A 22,672-nucleotide genomic window follows, 5' to 3' on the forward strand; every position below is an offset into this window, starting at 1 on the left:
CAAAAAATATTTTTGTCCAAAGTGTACTTATCGATGTGCAGGTTCATGGTTTTTGCAATATATTTTCTAGGGCGTTTAAGAAACTTCCAGTTACTAACAGAATTCTATTACAGAATGTAGTATTTATACTTACCGAGAAAAACAGAGTAGAGCAGATAATCACAATTCCACTAAATGAGAATAAATAAACACGTGATACTTGTTACACACACTCGCTACATTGCCATGACATGACAACACATGATTGAATTCATAACTTCTAACAACGATCCTAGAGCGCGCTACTTGTATAAGTTGAACATTGTGGGTTTTTCCCCTACGGTACAAAAGCAGCAACGTCGTTCGTCTTTCATATTTTGTGATTTGATGCTGTAGAAACTGATGTACCTGGGGAGATACAATTCCAGTGAAAGGGTTAAAAAAATGTACATTCGTCACTAAAACAAATATTATGGAGATATGTAGGATGCCTTTCAATGGTTTCCATCATTAATTCGCAGAATTCTGTTCTTCGACCAAGGTCATCTTCAGTTAATTGGTGTACCATTTTGATTTTGTATGGATGATACCGATTCCTCTTCAAAAGTATCAACACAGTAGAAGGAAACACCTCACAAACATGCGCGACGGAATAAGTAGAATTAACTACCATCTCACCAATGATTTGCACTTGCTGTTCTTCCTGAATGGACGGATGATCTGAGGGCTTTTTTATGTACACTACCGGTAGTTGGGAATTTGGATACAAGTTTCCTCAAATATTTTCTACATACAGGACGATTCAGAGAACTTTCATTGAAAATCCTTTCAGTCTCATGAAAGTTACGCGTCGCACCGTAGATAAAAATCGCTTCAATTTTTTTTTCTAATGGACGAGAATCAACCATTTTAGGGATTGTTGATTTGGTACCTTTCTACTAGTAAAACCGAAAACTAAATGAGAATATTCTAATTGATTTTGTCGTTTTCATTAACAAAAAATAACTCAAGAAACCTTATCGGGTTGTTGGAATTGCTAAGTGGCAGATAAAAAAGAATATTTTTTGAAACAAAAGGGGGGGAAGGACATTAAAGGAATACACTGTATATGAAGTTTTTTCGTTATACGAGAAATTGAGCAATTCTGATATAGTTACCTCGTTCACGGGCAGATGGGGCGATGACAAATATGTTGTTAGTCGTTCGCTTCAGCCTAGTTCAAATAATGGTACTCTGAAAAAAAAAACGATTTTCACTAATGGAAAATCATCCACTCCATGTTAATTATGGTCACTACCTTGCACTAACGTGAAGCCAAATAGCCCGAAATCGCTCTGCAAGTGTGTTCCAAAAATTGAAAATCTATTCCGGCAGTTTTATCGCCCACAGCATATGCAGGAATTACTCCGGTGAAGAATCCTGCACTGACACCTGTCGGATATATTCCAACGCCCTTCGTGGTACTAGCCAGTGAAATAGTTATCTTGTGAAAGGTGTCACTTCATTAATCTATAGTATGGGTGAGATGAGACTGACCTGAACAAATTGTTCTTTCAGATAATTTGATTCACAGCCAGTCTTCAAGTATGTCCCGTTACTATATGTGATGAATCAGATATCTTGCACAAATTCCTTCCTTTGATCCTTTGAAACATTTCCCGAAATTTTATATGAAGATGCATAAAGAAGAGTTTTTTTTCTCTGAAAGATTTCCCTTTTTTTTTGTGAAGATGGAGAAGTAGAAAGCCAAAACCTCTGTTTTCCAAAAATCAAATTTTTCCAAAAATATACCCCTTTCAATTCAGACGGTGTATTACTCTCATGGGACGTCAATACTGTTACAAGGTTTTGTGCATAATGGCAACAAAAACCTCGGAGTCGGTATCGCAAATCAGTGGACTTTTTTTGGAAAAGATTCTGTAAATTTTCTTTCCATTATTCACCTAATGAAATTGTCAGTAGAAAATTGTGGTCAACGATTTATGTAAAAGGGTCATCCTCTGTTTAAATCTTTTGTTTTTTCCGCTGTCTCTTCTACAAACAACAACTCTCAAAGAACTTTAGCGAGTTGAGAATTAACGGGGTCTTACTTTCAACGTGCGATTCCTGTTACGGCTTCAATGATTAACATCAAAAATTGATCGTCCAGTCGTATTAGGGCTTGAACCACCGTTTCACATGAGAATTTCGAAGGATTCAAAACAACTTCTCTTTCGACACCGAAAATCATCAAAATATTTTGTGGATATTCTCAACGTCGCTTTGTTTGGCTACAATGTATAATACACAACCTTCACAGTTTTGAGATGAGAATTTCAAAACATGTTTTTCATTGACGGTATTTGGCAAGAGTTGAAGTATACTTGAATTGTATACACTTTATTTCACGATTTTCAATGGAATATTTACAGAACCTCAACACGCAGAAGTAGCATATACAGTGTCAACCATTTAAAATGGAAGATTGTCATTCAACCGATTTTCTGTGTCCACTGGAACACAAAATTTCATTAATAATCCTTCATTTTTTTAACTTCCTTCATCAATGAGTACACCATTGGATTCATCTATTTTTGAAATAGCTTTCTATGTGAATAACGTCAAAAAGCATTCGTCATTGAAAAAATCATAAACGAATTGAATTTTTGAGAAATGCCATTCAATTAGGCCACCATTCAATTTTTCAACTTTCATCAAAGTTCTGGCTACGTCGAAGAATTCAAGTAACATTTCATAGTGAGATTTCCACTGAACAGATCAAAAACGCAACACGAATGAACATGCTTTTTATAGCAAAACACGTGTTGCGTTTTTGTGAGCCATTCACTGAAAATCTCACTGAGAAGTATGACTTGAATAAATCATGGATTTTCATTAGACAATTTCGTCACATACTCCAATAAATTCAACAGGTTTTAATACTGTCCAAAATTGCATCAAAATCTGTTCATCGTTATGAAAGTTAGGAGAAGAAAATTTGGAAAATATATTATTAAATTAGCATTTAGCAAAATTCTACTATAGTCTGCAAAATATCCAGACAAGTGTACTCTTACTAACGAAAACCAATCTCTCATTCACAATCACTGCAGATAATATGAACGGAGACGATGCGAAATTGAAACTCAATTAAAACTTTTGTGGCCTCCACCATGTCTTTTCATATAGAACGGCCATCTTTTTGCGAATATGAATTTCATGCTCCTTCAAGGAGAAGTGCATCGATTGCATCCATCAATCCAATAATTCCAAAATGCGTAGAAATGATGTTGCAGTCAAAATATAAAAAAACTAATTATCGTCTCATTCTGAATTCTGTAGCAATTTTTTTTCTGAATACTGCCCCTCACAGTACATTCTGTTTGTAATTGAGGTACTCACCCTATGTTTTTCAACAACATTGCATCCCTCTTCCTCGATCATCCCGTTCTGGAGTATGAAGAAACGAGTGAGCCGCCCCGGCTCCGCACGGTTGCAATGCTAATTCTGAATATAAATTCATCCACCGGAAATGCAAGGGCATGGGAAAACAGGTTAGGTTGGGTCCAAATTGAGTGGGTCTATTCAACCCTCCACCGCAACCCGCAGAGGTTTATTGTGGCTCACACCTTCTCACACTCAACCAAATGAACCTAGCTGGCTTCTTAACGAAGCCGATTACTTTGTATGGTGAGTGGTACAGATGGTAAGAGTACAGCTCTGCCGAACTCTAAAAACCTGATTCGGTGCCCAGCGAGGCAGGCACAAAGTATATGCTCTGCTGTTTCATCGTTAATGGGGTAGTCGGATAGTCAAAGTGCAAGATTCCCACCTTGATACCCGCGACAACCTTCCCATATGAAGGTTTTTGCACGTCAGCTACACCTGACGATGCCTTAGATTCAACCCTGCAGGGCTTTTTCGCCTCTGGTTTTGGTGAATCATCACTTGAGAGCAAATGTGTGCTAACCTGCCCATGGGGGGTCTGTTTCTCCACCTGAGACAGATTCTGCGAACACCGCTCAAGAATTTGGTGCAAGGCGTTTTCGTAACATACCCGCTCTTGAGGAAATAACTCAGTCGTTTCCTGGCTGCACCACCAATCCCTTTTTCAGATTGAGTTATTGGATCAGGAGTTGGAGAGTTGAGAAGCTCTCGCTCCTGATCTAAATTTACAGAAACGTCAGTTGGAGTCGTAAGCTCGACATCCATCTTCTCTGTAAACTCGCTCCCTAACTAAATATACAGGGAGTTCAGTTGAGTCGTAAGCTTGATATTCATCCCCTCTGTAGACTTAGCGTTAGAAAAAATTTTTGAGTTCACTCCGTCCTCAAAATTTAAGTTCTCTCACCATTTGATCGAGGAGGTAGAAAATGAGGCTCAATTAAATCATCTTCAATAACTCCGAGCCACACGTTAAGAGAAAACTGTTCTTGATGGTTAGTTTCGACAATAGCGTGAGGGTTTTCATCAGGCCATATGTGGTAATTATGAAAATTAATAATCTTGTCCCGAGAAAAACTACATTCGTCTGTGAATTCTATCGTCTTCAGAAAGTCACAATTTTTTCTAATCATTTCCAGCATCCAATTGCAAAATTCAAGACGGTTCGGAAAGTCTCGCAGTAACAGTGCCTGTACTCGTTGCAGATGGTAAGGGTATACGAGTTGTTTTTTAAAAATTCGAAATACCGTTATATGATCAACATTTAGCTGGAAAGCAATCTTTCTAGTACTGGTAGTAGGTTGTTCTTCAATCAAATTAAGTACTGCTTCCTCAAGCTGTGGTGTTCGTACTTCTCGATGGCGACCACAATCCTGCGTTCTTTTGTCGAACGAATCATATTCTCGTAATCGTTGATGAAGTCGAACAAATATTCTATGTGAAGGATGCTGCTGTTGAGGATACATTTCAGCATATCTTCTGGAAGCTTGTAACCCATTCCTCTGCGACAGACCGTAAACGTAATGCATATCAGCCATTTCCTCATTTGTGTATGCCATTTCAATAACAAATGAATTAATAAAGTAACAAATTAAGAACAGAACAACAACACACAATTAGTAATAATTCAATTTCGTAAATTTATAAACTAACAACGTCATACCAATTTAATTGTCACTATCGCTGATAGCGACCTACTAGATATATTAGTTTCGTATTTTCGCATTTATGACGATGTATCTCTGTAGTTGTTCCTAAAATAATTTTTTGCTGCGAACTGGTTTATTTTGGGCAAAAAACTGAAGAGACATTTTTTGTTAATAATGAAACAGGCTATTGAAAATAAATTTTTAAACGGTAAACAGATAATAAGACAAAAAGTTACATCGGATATAAATTTTAGGGGTTGCGTTTTCCACCCCTTTCAACCATGGGGTAAACCAAATAAATTTCTGGCTAAGTGTCTTTTTGGTAGTACAAAACGTCAGGTTGATTCCAATATTGTAACTTCATTACTGCTTGTGAAAAAAATTGTTATACAAATTTTATGTACCTTCTTCAAGGGGCTGTATCTCAACAAGGGATGCTCCAATGAAATTTCTTTATATGAAAGATCCTATCTTTTTTTCGATGAGGAATTACCTCCTTAAACGTTTTGCACCTATGTAGTTACACCCTGTATACCGAATTTCAGCTCTTAAAATCCCATTTGGATTATTTTTGCTTTTATCTAATATATACTGCCGTAGTCCTCTCGTGTACCGTTTCGTTCAGTACAATAGTTATTTCTATTATCTACAGAAAAACGTATAATTTTGATTATCTGTTGAATTAACAATGACAATCTGTCTTTATTTTGGTATAAGTAGATGTAAGTCACAGATTACTGGTTCATTTGACGAATGCAGGTTTTCTATGGAACAACTCGAATAAAAAAAACTAATCAAAACAGTATATTGTATGATTTTCAGTATAAAGGGTTTTAGGAAAACCGCGACACGTGTTTCGCTATTGTATAGCGAAACCCTTATGAAACCCTTCATAGTGAAAATCATACAATAAACCATATTGAGTACTTTTTCAATATGGATCATCAAGTATCGACCAGTTCTATTCAATTAACAACTTAAATGACTACCTTTATAATTCTCAGTATTTTGGTGCAATAATTGAATGCCAAGTTCCTTTACTTTATATTTTTCAATGGCGAACAGATTTCGATGAAATTATGTCCCAAAACCTATTGAATCTAGCAGAGAAATCATAATATTAACTTGAACTTGAATTGGTGGAATGATTGAATGATCTATTTTTCAAATTTCATCACCCGATAAACCGTTTCAAAACTACAATGATCCAATAGTGTATTCAGATGTTTTCGAAAAAATTAGCTAATAATTCATTTAGATTTTTGACATTGGTAAACAATGAAATTTGATCTTGTTCATTCATGAAATTTGATGATCTAGTAGACTTCTCGAATATTTATCTGACGAAAATAAATAATAATAGGGAAGCCCATGATGCAAAATGGGGATTTACTGGAGCGTCATAGAAACATATTAGGTTGCAAAGCTTAGATGATGAGAGGAAAAAAATGTTATATAATATACAGCTTTTCATCGATGGGGAAAGCGGCTATAGATTTTCAAATATGTAAAAAAAATACTGTCGCATGGACATAATCGAGCGCGTCAGATATTGATAGCATCAATGTCCTACGTATTTTTATTAATGTTCGTATGTTGATCTGATCGTTTGCATGATGCGGGTGGTTGTACGTAAGGGTGAAGTGTAAGTAAGTAAGAAGGGTAAGTGAAAAGAAAAAAAAATTGATCAAGCGCATCAGATTTTCTAAGGGGATGTTAAGTGCAACATGATGAAGCTCTCATTCAATAATCTGACGATTTCGATCTGACGCAAACTCACGGCCATTATTATAATAATAAAAAATTCGCTATTTTGAAATACTCAAGCGCGTGAGATTAAGATATATACCGTTCATCTTTATGTTCTGGACGTGATGTCTCATAATCTGACGATCCAGAGGGATTCACCTAATCTGACAAAAAAGATTTTTTTATTATTTTTTGAACTTAATTAATTGAAAAGCTCAGGAAATAGCATGCAAAAGAATAAGTGTATGTTTTTTAAGTGTAATAATTGTATTTATGAGAAAATAATTTTTAAAAAATGCTCAAAATAATTAAAATTTTTCATCAATCAATCAATTTTTCAATTGATGGATTAACCATCATTTTCATCTTCATCAAGAACGAGCCTCTGTGATCAGCTGTGATGGCGGCATGGCAACATAATTCAGAGAGGGGACGGAGTGAAAGAGTAACAGATAGAGAAAAAGTGAAAGAGGAATAGAAACTCATAGAGGAAAATATAGGTATCACATAGCTGCACGCATTAAACTTCATCGACGAATTTTGGTTATTTCGGCTTGCGGAAATCGTCAGATTATATATTTTTTGTTATACTTGAATTATTTCCTTCAAAATAAAAAAAAATTAGCTACGCTCGAGAATGTCGAAATGATGTTATTTTTTTACAACTTTGCTGCCCTCCTTTTTCTTTACGTCACTCTCAAATTGTCAGATTACTGAAATATACACTTTTTAGCATGTAATCAACTCACCCTACCTCAATCTGATGCGCTCGAGAATTTCTGATGATCATTTTTTTTTACTTATCTGATCCTTTATCCTTCATGGGCGGCCTTATATCTCATATTTGGTGGAGGTACTTAACCGAGTACAAGGTATCCCCCTGTATATTAATCTGCGGCGCTTTAGTAAATCCCGAAGTCCCCGCTTGGACTTTCCTATTATAATCCCAATTGTTTGAAAAATATATATTTTATAAGAATACTCCCTAAAGATACACTGTGTTCAATTGAGGCATGTAGTAAAACCAAGTAAATTAAAACATTGTTGTAGATAAAATGTTCTTTCATAGATAACAGTATCACATATGAAAATAAACATTCCTAACCATAGGTTCTTGTAAAAGGCTGCCGAAAAACAACTACTTTCCCGGCTAATATCAAACATCTATCAAACATACATTCATGCAAAATACCTCAGAGTGTATGAATTATATAATTGTGTTATATAAAATTATATGAATTATATAAAAGTTTAATGCATAAGTTTGAAAATTTCCTTACAGGACGAAACTGCAATAACGTTAGTTACGAATAAAATTGGTAAAAAAACATAGACAGTTTCAATTCTCTTTTCTTCATTACATAATAGTGATTTCTATTACTAAATCATATACCTATAGACCATTATCAGAAAACTACGAATTGATGTTCGCAAACAATATTACTCATCAACTTCTCCAACATAAACTAAATATTTTTTCTGTTGGGGACTAATTTTCCACGAACCGTATTTTTGTATGTACCACATGAATCCCGTAGGGGTAGTAAAGGAGAAAAGTTAAGCTGTGTTTTATATAAAAGTTACAGTTAGGTCGTTTCGGTGGATTCGGAGGTCAAAATCATCAAGAGACCACAGTATAGTTGTAACCTTACTCATTTGAAAAATGTAATTGAAAAGAATTAAGTCTCGAACTTTCGACTCGCATTTCTAACTAATTCATCGTCAGTGCGGTGTAGCCTTGTGAAAGGATATTTGAAGAAACCAAAAATCAAAACCGATATAGCTTATACCTGATAGTTTTCATGATAATAAATGACAAAATGAGACCAAACTTATGTTTTTTTAAATACTGCATTCCAGATATTTTCACTCGATTGAAATTCTTGGGCAGACTGCTTCTCAAAAATATAGGATTGGATTTATACTGGGTGGTTCAGAAGTAATAGTGAAATGTATGTCATAAAATGAGTTAATTCAACACAAAATATCTTCAGCCAGATAAAATGGAATGAGGAAAATTCTCAAGCAAATAGTTTCGAGGATGGTGTATTTTCTCATTTGAAAGTCATTTGATACCAATTATGTCCAATTAATCAAATACGCACCTTCGGCAGAATATATTTTTTCTTGTGTGTGCTGTGTGAGCTTTCGGTATTCTGGCGGAGTTTCTGGGTTGTGCTCTGCTCATTGAACTTTGTGACTCCACAAATAGTTATCAAATTGTTTTTTGGTTATAAGTTGACTAAAGATAATCGATATCTACTTGCAACAACTCAATTCTTTGGATTCATTTCATGAAAATATGTGTGTTGTGTTGAAAAGGTCAAGAAAATTTCCTCTAGTTCCTTATACAGGGTGTCCCTGGACTTCCTCTTTTCCTCTCGGGAATGTATAGATGGGGTCAAAATATCACCAGTACTTCATATAACTTTTTTTCCTAAAAGTCTTCGTAACCAAGTTACGGGCCCTCGAAGTTACAAAATGAAAAATGTTTTTCTTTGATAACTTTTCAAGTGAATATTCAAAATCATCCAAATTTTGGTAATTGACTAAACAAATGAATTCCGTCGATGAGCTTTCACGCAGGAGTCATTTGTTTTGCTACAAAGTCAGGAACGGACTACCCCCGATGGTCCACACCCCAAAACTTTGAAATGACAGATATTTTTCAATATTTTTTAACAAAATAAGGTTACTTGGACAATTTTATGAATAAAAGTACTCGTGTGGAAAGTCGATCGGAGCAACGAGTCTTGATAAAAATGTAGTTCTACTCGACGACATCAAACCCGCTCGTCCACCATTATTTGAAATGAATAATTATCAAAGCAGAAATAATAATGATAACGTTAATTCAACAACATTTATAACAGGAATAATACAAAGTATGCTAAAATGAAGTCGTAAACAAAAAGTACAGTACCTATATGGAAGTTTAAGTCACAATTGTGATAGCAGATATTTTTTCAAAAGAAATATCAAGTTCTGTAGATTCGTGGTGTTTTTAAACTAACAAGCTACTCTACTATGAAATATCGAATTCATTCCATATTTTGTATGTACATAATACGTGTGGAAATATCACGTTTCGTGTTGATCAGTTATCTGAATCTCATGAAACTCAACACTTGAATGTTTCAAATTCTTCTTCACACCTAAACTGTTGAGGAGTTTCACTGATAATTATAATTTTATGGGAGAAATTCTTTAACACGAATCTAAATTTAGCTGAAAAAACGCACATCGGAAAAAATATTTACTATACTAATAAAAAGCAAACGAATGAACTACAAAAACGGCTGCACATGATCAGGTGAAAAATATCTAGGGAATAATTATGTTCCATTTCTTTCACAGATGTTGACAAAAAAACCTTTTAGAAAGTTTTGAGAAACTGGAATGCGATTTTGTTTTGTTGAGTGGTGCGTTGTCATATGACTATCATTGTATTGTCAATATTCTATAGAATATTTTGAATTTTTTTGATATGGCCGAACAGTTTACATTCGATGAATATGCAGATATGCATGTATTTTATGGACGAGCATTTTGTAATGCTGCAGAAGCTCGTCGTCTGTATTCCGAGCATTTCCCCAATCGAACGGTACCGTCAAGAGAAACATTCGAGCGTGTCGATCGCAGCTTGAAGGGGACAGGTATGTAATAATTGATAATTAATTTGAGCACGTTGTTTTATTTCGATATTATTGTAGGTACAGTTTTGCCAAAACGAGGTGGTGAGGGCGCTCCTAGGACTGTACGTACCGTTGTATTGGAGGAAAATATTTTGGAAGCCGTCGCTGATGATCCGTCCATGAGCATCAGAAATCTATCAGAACAGTTCCATACATCCAAGTCCACTATTCATAGAATAATTAGGAAACAACTGCTCCACCCATTTCACATCCAGAAGGTACATGCCATGACACCTCAAGATTTTCCAGCACGACTGGAATATGCCAATTGGTTCATGGATAGGCAAAGAGAGGATATGACTTTTATTAATCGAGTTTTATTCACTGATGAAGCAGGTTTCAGTAGAGATGGAGTTATCAACTCTCATAATCTCCATATATGGGCCGAAGAAAATCCCCATGGGATATTGCAAACCAAACACCAACGGAAATTCAACGTGAATGTTTGGGCTGGTATCATAGGAAACCATTTTATAGGACCATTCGTTCTACAGGACCGATTGAATGGAGAACGTTATTTGGAGTTCATTCAGAATGATTTGAATGGACTTTTGGAACATGTTCCATTGCAAACCCGAAGAGATATGTGGTTTATGCATGATGGCGCTCCTCCTCATTTTAGTTTGATTGTGCGTGACCATCTGAACCATATTTTCCACAATAGATGGATTGGTAGAGGTGGGCCATATTCATGGCCATCGCGGTCTCCGGATTTAAATCCATTGGATTTCTTTCTGTGGGGGCATCTAAAAAGCCTTGTTTACGCTACACCTATTCACACAAGAGATGCACTGTTGAATAGAATAACATTACATTGTGAAGCCATACGAAACGACCCTGGAATGCTATTTCAAGTACAGAGAGGGTGTCTTCGCAGACTAAGAAAATGTATATAGAGAGAAGGTGGTCATATCGAGCAGTTTCTGTAGCGGATTTTTCATTTCTGTTTGCTCTTGAGGCTCTTGAGTTTCGTTAGTTAAACGTGTTTGCATTATAAAAATTCGTTATGAACATTTTACCTATCATTTCCATTTTCCTTGAAAACTAATATTGTCGAATAATGGTAGACATCTCAGGATAAATGTTGTTGAATTAACGTTATCATTATTATTTCTGCTTTGATAATTATTCATTTCAAATAATGGTGGACGAGCAGGTTTGATGTCGTCGAGTGAAACTACATTTTTATCAAGACTCGTTGCTCCGATCGACTTTCCACACGAGAACTTTTATTCATAAAATTGTCCAAGTAATCTTAACTTGTTGAAAAATATTGAAAAATATCTGTCATTTCAAAGTTTTGGGGTGTGGACCATCGGGGGTAGTCCGTTCCTGACTTTGTAGCAAAACAACTGACTCCTGCATGAAAGCTCATCGAAGGAATTCATTTGTTTAGTCAATTTCCAAAATTTGGATGATTTTGAATATTCACTTGAAAAGTTATCAAAGAAAAACATTTATCATTTTGTAACTTCGAGGGCCCGTTACTTGGTAACGAAGGATTTTAGGAAAAAAAGTTATATGAAGTACTGGTGATATTTTGACCCCATCTATACATTCCCGAGAGGAAAAGAGGAAGTCCAGGGACACCCTGTATACAGATTTTTTATTGATCTATCCCAAATTTCCACTTGATGATAAATTATCTAGATGGTTTTTATAGTGAAGATCATTCAAATATTTCCACTGGGGCTCCCCCGTGGGGGTGGTAAAAGGGACGCTTTCACACATGATATCTACCTTTTCATCACTGTATCTCCATACCCCTATATATTCAGAGACCTAAATTTTGTATGTAGATTCGGTTCATGTTGTAGATGTGCGATAGAATAAAAGTTCAAATTTTCCAACTGGGGTGCCATCACTGATTCCGTGTACCGTTATATTTTTGGAGGCTGAAATGTTGTATGTAGGATCGATTCATGTTGTAGATGTGCAATAAAAAACGATTTTTGAATATTTCAATTGAACGCCGGATGCGGGAGAAAATGGGCGTTCATAAAATAAAATATGACTGTTTCTCCATACCGGTATATTTTCGCGAGCTGAGCTTTTTTATGTAGCTTCGTTCAATCCTGTAGGTGTGCAATGGGAAAGGATTTTACATTTTTCAACGAGTGCGCCAGCCGCGTCCATAAAACAAAATTATCTCATCACTGTTTCTCCATGCCCTTAAATTTCCGGAGCGTAAATTTATATTTAGTATCAGCATTGCACCCGTGCGGAGCCGAGACTGGTCCGTCTACTTTTTTTAGCAATACTTCTGGGTTTCTATTCGTTCATTTGATTAAACATCGAGTACGTGGAATATTCTGTTTAATATTTATATAAATATATATAAATATTAAACAGAATATTATATATATATATATATATATATATATATATATATATATATATATATATATATATATATATATATAATATTATATATAATATTCTGTATAATATTATTATAATAACAATAATACTAATATACTAATATTCCTGAAAATTTTGAACTTGCAGTTCATCGATATCTATAAAACTGAAAAACCTCAACTGATCTTATATCTAGAAATATATGGAGACAGACTAAAATTCAACCACTTCATCAACCACTGTTCAATGTATGTAGATGAAATCAAGTTAACTTTCTCAAAAACTAGAGAAAAAGTATGTGAAAAAATCGGCCAGCAAGAAAAGGGTAACTGGCTCCAATGGGGATCCATGTGCATACGAGATGACCTACTCACTCGGAAATGTGGAATCCCGGATGGAAGAACCCTCAAATTCCAGATAATCCTTCCAAAGACGTGTATCCCGAATATCCTTGAAAAGGTCCACGATGGTCGCACTGGAGGCCATATTGGAGTAAATAGAACTCTAGCGAGAGTACGTGGGAGGTACTATTGGGTCAATTGCCGTCGAGACGAGGAACAGTGGTGTGAGCGCTGTGAACTGAGCTCTTCGAGAAAAGGTCCGAAGACAAGGCAAAGAGGAAAGTTGAAGCAGTACCTCAGTGGTGCTCTTTCGAGAGAATCGCAGTTGATATTCTGGGACCACTTCCTATGACCACATCCGGTAACAAGTACATTATGGTTGTGATGGAATATTTCTCCAAATGGCCTAACGTAGTAGCCTCATCCGCCAAGAAGCTGAAAAGGTGGCAAAACTGATGTTGTAGAACGTTATTGCCAAACACGGAGTACCCCAGGAATTACACTCTGATCAAGACCGCAACTTTGAATTGGATTCATGGAAGGAAATGATGACTTTGTTGGGAATTAGGAAAGCAAAAGCAACTGCTCTTCAACCACAGAGGCATAATTGCACCATAAATAACCACTTCTTGATGTTTTGTCTCCAATTGTCGAAATGAATTCGAGACGAGTAACAGAGAACTGAAAAAAATTTGTGAAATTTTGTTTTATTTAAGTTTGTGTTATTCGGTGCAAGATTTTCTTAATCTTGTGAGAAATGCACAATTTCACTCTTGTCAAACGTTTCAACATTATTTGTAACAATTTTAGATGAGTATCTCAAAACTGAGGGAAGTTGGTGGAAAATCCTGTTTTGTGTTGCGTGAATTATGAGAAGAATTAAAGAATTCGTGTGAATCATGTGAGAAATATATTTATGAGTTTCTACAATTTTCGAAATGAATTCGAGACGAGTAACAGAGAATTGAAAAAAATTTGGGTAATTCTGTTTCATTTGAGTTTGTGTTATTCGATGAATGATTTTGTTAATTTTTGGGAAAGAAAGTTTTTGGCTTTCTACTACTCCATCTGATACAAAAAAAGATTTTGTTAATCTTGTGAGAAATGCACAATTTTAGTCATGTTAAACGTTTCTACATTATTTGTAACAATTTGAGATGAGTATCTCAAAACTGAAGTAAGTTGGTGGAAATTCCTTAATTTTGGGTTTGAAGTGTGAATTATGGAAATAATTAAGGAATTCGTGTGAAACATGTGAGGTATGCGTGATATATTTATAAGTTTCTACAATTTTCGAAATGAATTCGAGACAAGTAACGGAGAATTGGAAAAAATTTGGGTAAATCTGTTTCATTTGAGTTTGTGTTATTCGGTGAATGATTTTGATAATCTTGTGAGAAATGCACAATTTCACTCTTGTTAAACGTTTCTACATTATTTGTAACAATTTGAGATGAGTATCTCAAAACTGAAGGAAGTTGGTGGAAATTCCTTAATTTTGGGTTTGAAGTGTGAATTATGGAAAGAATTAAGGAATTCGTATGAATTATGTGAGAAATGCATGATATATTTATGAGTTTCTACAATTTTCGAAATGAATTCGAGACGAGTAATAGAGAATTGAAAATAAAAATTTTTTCATTTTTGTTAATAATATTTTTTAATTTTCAGATTTTATTAATATTTTCAATTTTTTATTTTCTGGTTGTAGCTTGTATGTTATTTCCTTGTAATTTCAGTTTCTTGTTTTAAAAAAATTGTTATTTTGCGTTAATCTTTTATTTTTCTCAGGGATTTCAAATAAATTTATATTATATTAGACAATGGAAGTCCGTACTGATGAGAAATATAATTTAACTTGTTTTCTTAAAAACCGAGAAAGAATTATTATTGTGAGTGAGGTAATATGCTTCAGGTGATCATAATATAACAGGTACCTTAGTTAGAGGTTTAGGTAATGTTTTGGATGAAGTCTCAATCATGGTTACCCGTTGTATATAAATATTAGTGTAAGAAACAACTGAAGTATTCAAATCACTTGACAAAGCTACTGTGCTAGCGAAACATGTGATATATTTTTCAAATCATGATGTTTGTGAAGATCAAATCGTGAGGTGTAGTTTTTGAAATCAGAATATAATTGTCACCCAGAAGCAAGCCTAAAGTTGTCCACATAGAGGGACTGACTCCATACATGGGTCGTGATGTCCCTTTTGTAAATGTTATTCGTGGCGAACAACCTCAGTGAAGGAAGTTGTGTCGTTAATCATTCCCTGAAGAAAGTAACGTTAGCCGCCGCCGGTAACCATAATTCAAGGTCACGCCCAACTCGACCTGAGCTAGTGGCCGTTCCAGACTTGGCGTTGCCTCGAGACTAATGCTCCCGATATTTCGCTGCTGTTCGATGTTCGCGTTGCTTTGATAGAATTCCATAGAATTTTCCTGCGCCTTCGATTGCCAAATATAAGCGCCCTCCACTCGCCTATCGAGACAGCTAAGAGTCACGGACAGTGTAGTACAAGGCGATATTATAGGGCGATAGACATTTGAATAATAGTTGAAGTGTTTGGTTGTATTGACAGTGAAATAAAGTTAAGTTTGATTATTGTTCAGTGTAGTCAATTATCGGTAAACCCACGGGGAAAAACGTAACAATACAGTATGAACATGCCTAAAGAAGCTATTGTATAGTGAATCACGTGTGTCAGTTTCGTTAACAGTTCACTGAATATTTCACGATGGAGTGTTACTCAAATGGAGTACATACATTTCCACGTTAAAAAAAATATTCATCATTTTCATATATTGACACTTACTTCAATTTGAAAACTGGAGAACTGGAGAATTCAATGCATATGGAATCGAAACGATCACTTTATTATTACCTACAGTAGATATAAAAGTGTATTGTAATTGTTTGAAAATGTCCTTATAGGACGAAACTGCAGTAACAAAATTAGTTACGAATAAAAGTTGTAAAAAAACATAGTAAGTTCCATTTCTTATTTTTCATGATGGTCTCCTACCACGTAGTAACGGTTACATACATCAATTCATAAAAAAATAGTCTTAAAGATGAAAAACTTCTCACAGGTTTTCCAACAGAACGCCAATATGAGAAATATCATTGATATTTTTAAAAGGATATTTTTCTGGTGATGGACGATATACCTACTTAAAGTTTCAAGCGGATACATGTACTGTACTGCAGCATCATTCTGTTTGTCACAAAATCATATGCAGTTACCTGAAGAAATTGAATCGATATCAAATTCGAAGTAATTTATATGCCCGCAATCTTAAGATGATTCGGTATATTTACAGTTCTCTCCTGGGTATATCCATCTCCTTTCGGTTAAGTTTCCGAGAAAATTTAATATGGAGCCTTTCGCCGACATAATTACATCGATGTTTGCTTCCACATAAAAGTAACACAACCCTCGTTTTCGCTGGGTAACATTTTGACAAGCATTTTAAGGTAAAATGAACATGAATGGAACATATTTTGTTACATAATTCTGAAAAAGACCAACGAAAAGGTTTTCATTCAAAGTCCTTGTTGAAAGTTTGATGAAATATTCAGAGGCATTACTCATGTGAAACAAAAATTCAAATGAAAGTTAATTTATCCAGAGTTTAGAAAGAAAAAACGTTGTGAGGGCCGGCAAATAGATAGAATTGAAAATCATGTGCGTGAATCAGCAGATCCGCAGAACTCTGCACCATCTTGCAAATGAATAGATAAGTTGAATCTTCAACTGAGTTATATCAACTTTTTCATATAGTATTTGTCGTGCCATACGACTAGTGTTTCCAGGTCAATTCCATGATAAGCAGTAGATTTTATATGATAATATATTCTATAAATACATACACTTTCTTGATCTACAGTGGATTGATTCGAAATATTCCTCATTTTAATTGCATTATGGCTCAATTGTGAAATATTCCGTCTTTAGGCTCGCGGTATTATAAATAGCACTGTGATGGATATGACCGATTTTGCACTAATGACATTTCAATTATCCGTATGCGCGCATTCATAAGTGACATAACCACAACTGTCTTCGCAACCATAATGACAACTGTCAGTTTGTATGTGAAATTAACGTCTTTGCATGATATACACACATCTGTGAAATAGTGCATTGTGCAACTAGTGCGGAAAATAAGATATTCCATACGAGTATGGCCAGATTATGAAGCACGAGCCATAGATGAGCGGTTCATCGTCTTGTCAAACGGGTATGAAATATCCAGTTTCCACACGAGTTGTACACTATACTTTTCCGACGACCTACATGAAAAACATACATATGTCTGATTTTATTTTTTATGACTGTATTATACTTACTCACAAATCAGTTTCACAGAAAACCAATTCAATTGCCTGAAGAAGCATATGAGGAAGACATATCTCGCAGGGAGAACAAATGTCAAATTATTATTAGTTTCCAAAATTGTTGTGACGGTTGATGGTCTTGCAGTAGGGCTACTGATTGTGATTCCGAGCTAGTGCCGAACATTTCTGTTTAGAAGGTTGTTGCATGTCAATAAATTGAGTTATTTGATTGGATATTTTCATTGTTTATGGATTGATTCAATAATATAACTCTCTGCGACTCTGCTGCTTTTCCAGCCACCATGCTTTTATTATAAAATGTTCCTGTTATTGCGAAAGTTCGTGGTACTTTATATGTAGTAGTAGTAGTAATCAGTGAATCCAATAATATTATTTCAACAAGCTTTATATTATGCTATTTGGTATTGGTCCGTCATCGTTATTCATAATATTATTATGTTTACTTATTTCTACACTCTCATAAGCATCTAGTTGTCTGTTGTTGTTAACTTGTCTAACTAATCTTAATGAACTGAAGTCTATGGAATGGTTTTGTTGCAAAATATGATGGGCGACTGCTGATTTTTCAGGTCTTCCATATTTTGAGTGTGCTATGTGTTCCTTGTATCTTACCTTAATAGATCTTTTTGTCTGTCCATAATATTTTGCATCGCAGTCCTTACATTCAATTTCGTAAATTCCAGACTTTTCCGAATTCCCGACTTTGTCTTTTGGACTTCCCAAAAGGCTCTGTAGTGTATGCCTTGTTTTAAAAACAACCTTCATACCTAGTTCCTTGAAAATCTTTCCAAAGCTCTTCGTATATTGTTGGTATGAAACTGAGATGTATTCATTTTGGTTCTTGTCCTTTCTGAAAGTCGAGATTTCGTTTCTTTTCTAAATATATCAAATTCTAACCCTCCTTATTGGCTTCTCATTACCAAAACATCAAGTAATGGTAGTTGTCCCTTATTTTCTAGCTCATACTAGAATTTTATTGATGGGCATCTATTATTTAAAAGGAAACAAAGTCCTCAATATTCGATTCTTTGGTATGGAATATCGCGAAAATATCATCCACATACCTTAGTCAAATCCTAAGAAAATACTTTGACTTTTCCATTTCGGTTTCCATTTCGAATCTGCTCAATAACAGGTCCGCCAGGTAGGAGTACAAACGGTTTCCCATGACCGTTATTTTCTGTTGTTCATAAAAGCAACCTTCTGTATGCCAGGTATCAGCCATTTCAGCATTCGTAAAGTCGGGCATGGTACCAAAAAATCAATTTATGAATTCCGAACTGTGAATTTGTCAATTAATAGTCGAAAATGTGACAGCGAACTTCTATTTTTATAAACAAACTTTCATAGCCTACTCGATTCAGTTAACTTAATTTGCAAGCGGAGACTGACAAAAATTATTGAAATCAAATTTGGCTATAAAGCAATATGCATCGATATAGAAAATTGTAAAAATCTTGAAAACGATCACCTCCAGCGTTGTTGAGGAGGTGTACCTTTTTTACTTGGAAAAAGTGTGGGAATTAGGTTTTTTCATGAAAAGTACCAAAAGTTTACTGTCAAAAAAGTTAGGCTAATTTGAAATAAATAATGACAGCGTACGCAGCGCCCTCTAGATGTTACATGAAAATTAATACGAAATTATTATTTCCCACGTCAAAAATACTCCCAGTACCAAATTTCGTGCAAATAACTTATTTTTTGCAAGAGTTATTTTCAAAAAGCGAACAAAAAAATTCAATTTCAACAGCCCGTGTCTCCGAAACGAGCATTTTTGGACACAAGTTCATATAGACTTTTTTTCTTAAAATTGTCTCAGGAATACGTCACTTGAATATTTTAACGTACTTATGTAATACCCTGTTAATGTGTACATATATAATTACGAATGTTGAATTAACTGTTTTATTTTTCATTTCAGGATGCTGTTTCGTAACGTTCTTCACCAGGAAGGCTGCGCTACAGGCCCAAAATGCTCTACACAATTTGAAGACTCTAAATGGGGTAAGTTTATTAAATTAAGGAATGAGGTATATAATGAGTCTTCAATGTGACAATTTCACTGAAACGGTTTATTACATTGGCAACGGGCTGAAACCTAGGTCATCAAAAGTTCCAACTTGTATCGTATTTTTTCAGTTGATGTAATTTATTGGAAACAATAATATATTTCTGCTGAAGAAGTAATTTGCTAAATTTGATAGATCATTTGAAAATATTTGAAAAATTCTACATTTTTTGAGGTACATTCAGATACATTCATTCACGACATATGACCATCATAAACGAAAATATTGTCCAACAAATTACTTTTTTTTCACACCAGTACTTCAACACTCTTCTTCACGCCGATTTCACCAACCAAGTTGGAGTCTACACTTTGGTGCTTCTTGAGGTTTTTGAAATATCGAAAGTGATTTGATTTTTATATGGAGGAATCACTAGTAATTTCAATGAATGGAATTGAGTTGTCAAATGATTCTCAGTTGTACTCTCTTTTGTACAAATTTTGCTAATTTCATGCCTTTTCTTATGTTTTGTTCTACGGCTGCATTAACCAAAATTAGCCAAAACACAGATTTTTTTGAGTAATTCAATTCTTAGAGGCATTTTGCTTTTTACTTCTTCGTTAATGTATACCCATTGGAAATGTTCGCATTAATGAATGAAAAATTTATAGCTTTAATAAAATCACATTCTAAACTATGCAGATTATCCCCCCAGAAGTTTTCATGAGATACACATACGAAACACGTACTTTCCACGCGTTTCCAACATTCGTGATACAAGTGAAACAGATATCGCTCGAGGGTAATAGATGAAGAGTTGACTGAATTATGACAAAGTTGCTCATTTCTAATAGGCTTCCATAATACACACATCGGAAAAGTCTAGGGATATTTTTATAACATACTAAATATCATAAAAATAAATGCATGAGGTCGTTTAATTTCGATTAAATTGGTACAATCGACCACTCTGTAGATTTCTATGGGTTGAACAAAGCCTGCAAAAACGGTAACTAATCTTTTATCAAGTTTTTTACAAACTGTAGGTTTTCGGCTGCAATGAATAATCTGAAAGTGTCGAGTTTGTACATTCTATGCAGTTCTTGCTCAGCAGTTAAACTGGAAATATTGTGCTTTAACATGGAACGCCATCACTTACCATTGGCTGAGATGAATAGAGCTGTAGGGCTTCTTCAAGGTGGCATGCGACAAAATGATGTAGCTCTTCGTCTGGGGGTCTCCCAAAGTGTTATCAGTCGATTGTGGCGGCGTTTCCGTGAATCTGGCAGTCCAGCCGAACAACATCCAGGGCGAGGACGCGCTACAACTGCAGTTCAAAACCAATTTTTGGTCTTAACCGCAAGAAGACAACCGACAGAAAGACAAAAATCGACTGCATGAAACAGAACTCCACAACAGAAGGCCACTTAGATGTCCACCTTTGTCGAGAGGCAATCGCGGTTGAAGATTAGAATGGTGTCAAGAACATCAAAACTCGGGTGCAAATGATTGGGCCACAGTTTTGTTTACAGACGAATCCAGATTTGGATTTCATCCAGATTCTCGTCGAGTAAGACTGTGGAGACGACCTGGAAATAATGAACGTTTGAGACACGTCCAGGAAGTCCACACATACAGAGGTGGTACAGTAATGCTATGGGGCGGAATCATGATCGGCGGCAGAACCGATCTCGTTTTTCCAAATCGCTTCCTCACAGCTCGACAGTAACTCGACACCATTCTTCTACCTATCGTCCGTCCGTTTGCTGGTGCTGTTGGTGAAAACTTCCACCTAATGCACGATAATGCTCGTCCACATGTCGCGCGTCTAGTGACTGACTGGCTCACCAACGAAGGAGTTGATGTATTGCCATGGCCAGCACAATCACCGGACCTGAATCCCATCGAGCATGTGTGGGACATGCTTCAACGAAGAATTACTCCGCATATGGGGAAAATTCACACAACGTTTCAATTGAGAGAGCTTTTAATCGATGAATGGGCAAATGTACCTCAACAAGACAATGACAATCTCATTTTGTTGATGCACGATAGATGTAGGGCCGTAATAAACCAGCGTGGAGGCCATACTTTTCACTGATTCCAATTTTTTTTGTATTATGATTTTTTTTCGGGGTGCCAAAGAAGAGCCATATTTTTTTTTAGTTTTGCTTATATGCGCACTCAGTATTTTTGACCATTTAATGAATTTTGTTGTAAGTTACATTCGTTCAATAATCACCCGTCAACTTTTTTTTTCCCTAAAGCGATCTAAAAAAAAATTATTGCCATTTTTTAAAATATCCCTAGACTTTTCCGATGTGTGTATATTCACACCAACCAGGCTACCGTCCCAAATCTGCATTTTTGTAGAATAACTTTTATCACGAATGTTCATTTGATGTTGTGAAATCACAATTTCATAAAAAATCCTGAGAGTTTGAATACCTGACAATCATTCGAATCTGTTTAAATTCTGTTCAAATTCTTTCCCGTCAACCAGCTGTCGCCCCCTACAAATGACAAACCTTCGGAATTTCAAAATTGTGTAAGCAAAGGACTACCAAGGTCTTACTTTTCAACGTGCGTTCCCAAGCACGAGTAGGAAAAAACTAATTTTTCCTCATGAACCATTGGTGATATATGTAAAGTTTATTGATTTCTCTATTTTCCACAAGGAAAGTCGCGTTAAGAGACAGTGCTTTTGTGTGTTGAAGAAGTGATATCATCGTAAAAAAACTAAAAAAAACACGCTTTTAAAGAACATCGAACTGAAAGGTTGAAAACATTCTATTAAATAAGCTGAAAACAATAACGAAGGAAAAATACTAGTATTATTGTGAAGAAAGTGACAGGCACTTGATATACAAAAAATATGGCACAAAAGCGCCCACGCTTCTTTTACAATAATACTAGTATTTTTTTGTTCGTTTTTGTTTCAAGCTTACTTAAAAAAAAATTTCAACTTTCTAGTTCGATGTTCTTTGAAAGCGAGTTTTTCACTTTTTTAAACTATATATTTATTTTTCATTTGTTAGTTTCGTATGCTATAAAAACGTGTTTTTAGTCTTTTCAAATTATATTTATTTTATCTGAACTTTAG

At 35.2% G+C, this 22,672-nt stretch overlaps 1 protein-coding gene across 7 annotated transcripts in view; it reads left to right on the forward strand.

The window, feature by feature from the left end:
- Positions 1–22,672, forward strand: part of LOC111505991 (CUGBP Elav-like family member 1) — a 901,046-nt gene that overhangs the window by 616,069 nt on the left and 262,305 nt on the right. For all 7 annotated transcript variants that reach the window (XR_012467628.1, XM_074183776.1, XM_074183777.1 and 4 more), the window contains one exon: positions 19,482–19,564. Coding sequence is in view for 6 of the 7 variants with exons in the window: in XM_074183776.1 (XP_074039877.1) it covers positions 19,482–19,564 (83 nt within the window). In the remaining variant the exon portion in view is untranslated. The remainder of the gene's footprint in view (positions 1–19,481; positions 19,565–22,672) is intronic.

The sequence above is a fragment of the Leptinotarsa decemlineata genome, unplaced genomic scaffold, assembly GCF_025532065.1.
Source record: "Leptinotarsa decemlineata unplaced genomic scaffold, Ldec_3_MD MMD2_tig00026345_RagTag_RagTag, whole genome shotgun sequence".
In the NCBI taxonomy this organism is placed as follows: domain Eukaryota; kingdom Metazoa; phylum Arthropoda; class Insecta; order Coleoptera; family Chrysomelidae; genus Leptinotarsa; species Leptinotarsa decemlineata.